This window comes from Phaethon lepturus, unplaced genomic scaffold (genome assembly GCF_000687285.1).
Source record: "Phaethon lepturus isolate BGI_N335 unplaced genomic scaffold, ASM68728v1 scaffold46136, whole genome shotgun sequence".
Taxonomy (NCBI): Eukaryota; Metazoa; Chordata; class Aves; order Phaethontiformes; family Phaethontidae; genus Phaethon; species Phaethon lepturus.
The window spans coordinates 4,241-11,189 of NW_010549240.1; the positions used below are offsets into that span (position 1 = coordinate 4,241).

General features: G+C 43.9%; 1 protein-coding gene across 1 annotated transcript; it reads left to right on the forward strand.

The window, feature by feature from the left end:
- Positions 1-1,392: 1,392 nt before the first annotated feature.
- On the forward strand, positions 1,393-2,313 carry RNF186 (ring finger protein 186). Its single transcript, XM_010290203.1, has one exon. The coding sequence runs from the start codon at positions 1,393-1,395 to the stop codon at positions 2,311-2,313; it is 921 nt and encodes a 306-aa protein (XP_010288505.1).
- Positions 2,314-6,949: the final 4,636 nt, after the last annotated feature.

The window sequence follows — 6,949 nt, forward strand, 5'->3', positions numbered from 1 at the left end:
AGCAGGAGTAAGGAAGTGATTGTATCCCTGTACTCAGCATTGATGAGGCTGCTTCTCGGATACTGTGTTCAGTTTTGGGCCCCTCGCTACAAGAAGGACGTTGAGGTGCTGGAGCGTGTCCAGAGAAGGGCAACAGAGCTGGTGAGGGGTCTGGAGAACAAGTCTTATGAGGAGCAGCTGAGGGAACTGGGGTTGTTCAGTCTGGAGAAGAGGAGGCTGAGGGGAGACCTCATCGCTCTCTACAACTGCCTGAAAGGGGGTTGTGGTGAGGTGGGTGTTGCTCTCTTCTCCCAAGTAACCAGCGATAGAATGAGAGGAAACAGCCTCAAGTTGCGCCAGGGGAGGTTTAGATTAGATATCGGGAAAATTTTCTTTACTGAGAGAGTCGTCAACACTGGAACAGGCTGCCCAGGGAGGTAGTGGAGTCACCATCACTGGAAGTATTCAAAAAACATGTAGATGTGGTGCTTCGGGATATGGTTTAGTGGGCATGGTGGTGTTGGGTTGGTGGTTGGACTTGATCATCTTAAAGGTCTTTTCCAACCTTAATGATTCTGTGATTCTGTGAAATTAGAGAATATTCACAAAACTACCTAACAGAAGGGCACTCCTGAGTGCATGAGGTTGTTCTGTGAACGTCACGAAAAAGAAGATGGTTCTACCAAGACACTAACCTTGCTTTTAATTTCCAGATGTCTCCCACAGACTCTGCGAGACCCTATGCGACCCTAAGTCACGCTTCCGTTCGCACCTGAAGCCCTCTGATGACTGAAACCAACAGGGATGCTCCTAGGGTAAAAGAGTTGATCATAATCAGACATTCAACACTCAACATTAATAATGTCAACCTCATTCTTTACTTTGTGCTGTAGGGTAACAGCTCTAGGGTAGTGAGTATCACTAAAGCAAGAGCAGACTTCCTACCCAGAGCACTCAAAACTGGGGATACTTACACTCTCTCTCATCAAAGCACTGCATTCAGTACACCAATGTTAATATTAGATAATTCCCTCAAATCTGTCACTGTCCAGCAAAGCAGTGTTTAAAGACCAATGAAATTGCTTTCAACAAATAAAGCACTAATGTAGTAATAATGGTAGTGTCCGGCTATCACAGTGAACAGAGCTGCAGTCTGCTAATGCCGTGGGGTCTGCTGCTAGACAGGAATTGCTCAGGGATATTATCAGCTGTTGTAAAATGCCTTGGCCACAAAGTTAATCATTAACTCAGGTCCTCGTTTTATAAAAACATCGTATTGTAAGAGCACAACACGCTTAAAGCTGTCACTAATCAATCATGCATACAACAGGAAAAAAGCAACACATAAAAGGAGCCAGAAACTCGGCAAATTCTTCAGCTGAGGGAAGCCAAACTGCACTGAGGTTTATCTCCATGGAGAAATCCACTGACAAGCTAAACAATGAAAACGGATCGCCAGCTCCTGGAGTACCACAGGCTGAGAAGGATAGTCCTGCGCCCACGGCAGAAGGTGCTGCAGAAGTGAGCGGAGCAGGGCCCCCAACAGAAAACGCTGCAGACGCGGAGAGACTGGGGTTCGCTGAAGAATGTACTAAGGAAATGGAGAGACCTTCAGGCACAGAGCGAGACAGTCCTGATGACTTTAAACCAGCGATTTCGGACAGTGGCTGTCCAAACTCAAAGCCTCTTGTTATGCTAAAGAACAAAAACTCTCCTGAAGTATGCAGTCTTGAAATGAATGGCCAGTGTTCAACCGCAACATCCATTGACATGGACTGCCTAGTCTGCTTCAACAAGTACAACGTCTACAGACTACCAAAGCTCCTGGACTGCCAGCATGCCTTCTGCGCCGTCTGCCTCAAGCTTATCCTCAGGAAGGAAGAGAGTACTTGGATAATCACCTGCCCCCTGTGCAGAAAAGCCACTTTTGTGTCAGGAGGACTCATCCGCACACTTCAGAATAAAGAAGACATCATGGAGCACTGGGAAAACCCCAATTCAAATCCTGAGGTACACGTCTCTGCCATAGGGCTGGACAGCAACAGCTGGACTCAGGCCAGCCAAGATGCTTTATACAGAGACGAAACCGTTCCGGCAGACAACAAACTGGCTATCCAGAGACTTGTGCTGCTCCTGCTGCTCGTGGTGATCCTCACCATCCTCATCCTCCCATTTATATACTCTGGGATGATAAAATGGGTAATTTGTCTCATGCTTGTTTTGGGGTTGGTCATGTCTATGGTGCTTTGTTGCACTCCTAAATTCTGCTGGAGGTTTAACAGGGACTCACTCACCTCCTGCCACAAGGAGACCCACATCACTGCTATCGCCTGAAACGATTAACGTGAGCTGCCTAAAGATAATGGACTGCTCCTGCTGGCAAAGCTGCGTGTTAGGCGCCCTAGTCACTTCTTGGACTTGGAAAGCAATCATTCACATAATAAATTCAGCAGGTGGCTGAGCTGGCTCAGTGGCAGTGCACAGTGTTGTTACACTTCACTACTGGAAACACAGCTGAATATTTATATGTTGATATTTATGAGATAAAAATTGTAGGTTTTCCACACAATTTTTATCCCAGACTAATAATTTTGTTGTTTTGCCTTTGTCATTTTGTTCTCGTTCGTGCCATCTCCTGATTAGCACTGCAGACCATTATCTGAAACACCTGGCAGATGATGTCCTGTGAAAATCCCGTGGTTGTGGTTTTCCCCTCTCTTAACACACGTACACTTTTTTTTGTGACCATGTGAGGAAATAAAACTGCTAAACCCAGGGACCGGGTGTGTAGCCTTAATAGAAGAGAGTAGCTTTAACTGGGAAACTGTTAACTGGGGCTGGGAAAGGGGATGTCACCAACTTAAACTAATGTTGTTACACACAAAATTAGAGAGGAAGAGGAAAAAATCAACATTCATCTAGAGTCTGTGGCTTGCAAAGGGCAAAGCTGTCAAAAGCTCATGACACTCCAAATTCCCCATATTATTTAGCACAGAAATAGTTCCTCTCATCTGAACTCCTTATACCTGGCTACCTGCACTGCCTCTCTTGCCCTCTTTACATTGTCTAATGTTGCCCTTGGAGATGCTCACAGTTCTCCTTCTGAACAGAAATATGTCAACTGCTATGCCACACCACATGTGATCTTTTTATATGGAATGCGTCCATTAAAGTTCAATAATGTTAGTTGCTCATCGACTTCTGTGTTTCAATTCCTCACCGACAATTAATGTCAAAACATTTCACAGTTTCCTCACTGACAGGAACTACGGCTGAGAAAGCGTATTAGGGAACCTGTACAACTGAGATGGTGAGCAAAGCAAAAAAGTAATGTGTTGTTTTTTTCCTTGATTTGAAAAAATACTTAGTTGCTAATAAAATATCCTATAAGCCAACTAAAATTGGAAAAAAATTAGAAGTTTGCTCTTAGTTAAGTTACCGTTTCAAGAGTACCATGGACCTCGGTAGACCTTGGATCAGGTCTGTGGTAAATATTTGTGTTCGATAAGAATGGAAACTGAGGTACTCCAGTTGCTCAGTATATAAATACACATAATGTCTCACCAGTAGATAAAACAGATTAGACTAAGAGGGTAAGGAGCTGCTGTCCTCCTCGAGTCCTGGAAAAAAACAGGTCTATTTTCTGCCTAAGAACACAAACCTTCAAGGGAAATACATGCTTTGTTTTTTCTAATATAGCTGGACAGCAACTGGCTTATTGCAGAATACATACGTAGTAACATTTGCCAATAACCAACCAGAAAAAAAGCTTTTCAAGTGGGAAAATGTAGGCAGTTTTAAACCCAAACATTTTATTGAACTGTATTATTCCAAATACTAAGACTGTACCAGATATTCACCTGTACTGAACATAATTTCAGAAACTCTTGCCAAGACTTTCAGCTCATAGACAATTTTCCTGTTGAGTTCCCTTCACCAACACTAATGGGCAACTGGTATGTAAAGGTTTGTAACAAATACATTAATACTGGCCTGAACGTAGCATGCATGAATGCATCAGAGTAAGCTAGAAGGGTTAAAGGAAAATCATGTGCTAATTGCTACAGAACACTGACCTCATTCAAGTGACCAGATAGCAAGGTAGAAACAGACTGTTCTAAAGATAAGATGACAAAGATGAACTGGACTAGAGCCATAAAATAATCCCAATTGAAAAAAAAAAAGGATAAAACTTGGGAAATTTTGCCTAAGAGGGGAAGACACCAAGCGAGATACCCAAGAACATCAACTCCAGAAGGGTGTATAAGTCACACCCAGTATCGGTTTGCCATTATCCATCAAGAAACATAATGAAAATTGTAGAGGCAGCATCCCTTGTCCTCTGTATCACTCACAACAGAGCCTGGCCAGCTCATGTGGGCTTGTCAGCACATGGGTGTGAACAGATGAAATCAGAGAATGCATGTGAACAGGAAAAATCAGTCTCTTAAGGATCACCCTGCCCTTCCAAAAGGGTGCGTTCAATTTTATCACACTGATTTCTACAGTGTCAAAATAATGGCTAACAGAATGGCTTCCTTAAGGCTGTATATTCTCAGTATAATCTCTGTGATTACCACTGGGAGACTGGCCCCCTGACAGAACCCCTATGGATCCATACAGTAAGATCACCAGCCGGGGAAGTCCAGGTTTCCACCCCCACTGCTTTGTATCAGCACCTTCCAAGCCTGCGTTCAGCAGTTCAATTGAAATGTTTCTTCAGCCGCTAACAATCCTCTGATTCAGAGTTCGTGGATGTTGGTGGGAGTCATTAGGCCCTAGAACCCAGTATCTTTATGAGTTGATGACTTGATTCTCATCTGACAAGAAAAGGCTTGATGACAATGCAAACCTTTGAAGCAGCAACTAAGTTTATGGAGAAAAGGCCAACAGAATTGTATTCCTATTCCAAAGCGTTAAGGATTTGCTTGTACACAGTTTTTCTTCATGACAGTCTGTTTGGCAAGAAAGTTTCAGCTCCGAATTACCTTGCCCTGCTTACCTTACCTAGCTGGCTTCCAGTTTCAGATAGTGATCATGGTAACACACCATAGCCTGGAAGAGCGAGGTTCATAAAGAGAAATGGGCCCAGGCAGTAATATTCAGCTGTAACTGACAAACTGCCTAAATATGTGAGACCTATGATTTACAAAGACAGAATCCCATCAAGACATTAAGAGCATGATAAGACCCAATAGCGGTATTAAGGATTATAGTCTGTACGGAGAGAATCCTGGACCAGAAAGTTCAAAGGTGTCTTGTTTAACAACGCATATACGCAAGCCAGTTTTAGTTCAAAAGTATGCCTAGCCTTTTGTCATTGTGCTCCCACTGTGCCCCTCTGCCCACAGGGCCCTTCCCAAAGCCACAACTTTCCCTATCCCAACCCTTTTTCAGGCTTCTCGACAACAAACGCCACCGCCATCGCCCACCACAGTTGCTAGTTACTTATGTAAAAGCGTGAGACAGGTGCCTGAAAAATTTTGAGTGTAGGTGTTCAAAATTACTGTTAAATGCAGAAGTCTCACTTTATCTACAGAACTTTAAATTATCCATAATTGCGCTGGCTTTGATTACTATTAAATATAGAACGAGATTCCATGTTTACAACATCTGGTAAAACTCACTCCTAACTGGCATTCCACTCAACGGATGTTTTGGTCCACTTTTAACACCTCTTCTGCGTTATCACACAAACAGGCAAAAATACACATGGAATAAATAACCCACTTCACACTTCCACATCGCTCAGATTCTGTACGAAGAGAACTTTAGGTCCTCAAATACAGAACTGTCGAATCTACAAGAATCTAATTTGCAGATTCTGGTCTGAGAGCACAGATTTGTGTCCAGGTGATTCCTTGCTTGTTGTGAACCTTTTGCAACTTGTCCACTGTGTTGTGCAATTACGTGAGTCACAGATAAAGCAGGTACCTTCTGCACCCTAACTGGGCCCAACAGAACTCATCTTCTGAACTTCAGTGTCACATTTAATGACTATCTGATAATGCTTAAAATACCTATACCTAACATAAGTACTTGTGTGAGTAATATTAGTAGCGAGCAACCTGGACAAGGTATTTGGCCAAATCAAAATCAGCTTTTAAACAGCATTAGTACCCAGATTTTTTTTTAATTTTGTTTATGAATAAGTCCCACATAGCACATTTTAAAGTATAAATCAGTTAGCTACCAAGCAACCAAAACCAGTTTTGCTTTCATGAAACATGATCACACAGAAAAAATACTCTCCTTCCCCTACAAAAACCCGATTTCTCAAAAAATTACTATGCATTGGACTTGGGGTTCCAGGCTGAGACTGCTCTCAGAGCAAATGCATTTCCTAAAGCCCCAGGAACACAATGCAAAAGCCTTATGCTTGGGTAGCTGAACTAACTCCCAAGACTTAGGATTTCTGCAAAGCCAATCTACCACAACGGAGCAGAGCCCCTCGAGCTGTGCCAGTAACCCCACTGCCATCAGGAGCAACACATATGGGGCCCTCGTATTTGCCTGATGAGTGCATGTACATACACACGCACATACTTCAGCTTCTGTTCATGTGGCCTTGGGATTCTACCCGGTAACACAGCATGAAGCGTGAGACACCACTGCAGGTTTGATTTCCCTCAGGGTAACCCTCGGAGACACCAACCTGTCCTGCGTGGAGGTGGCAAAGAAGCTTTGGGGCAGCAACCTGAGAGCAGCTTCACCAAACACACACCCCTACCCCTCTCTGTAACCCTCCCTCTGAGAGGGAGGCGTTCTCACAGGGGAAGAAAAGCTTTAAAGGGAGGAAAAGGGCTGGTACCTGTGTAGGCCTAAACCCTGAGTGAGGTACCAACGTGGTGGACAAGGCTCAAGATTGCAGACAAAGGTGGGCAGCGAGGCAAAAGCAGCTCTACCCACCTCGTGGTGGAGATGGACCTACCACGCCCCCCATGAAGGAGCCAGGAGCCGGACAAGGGCC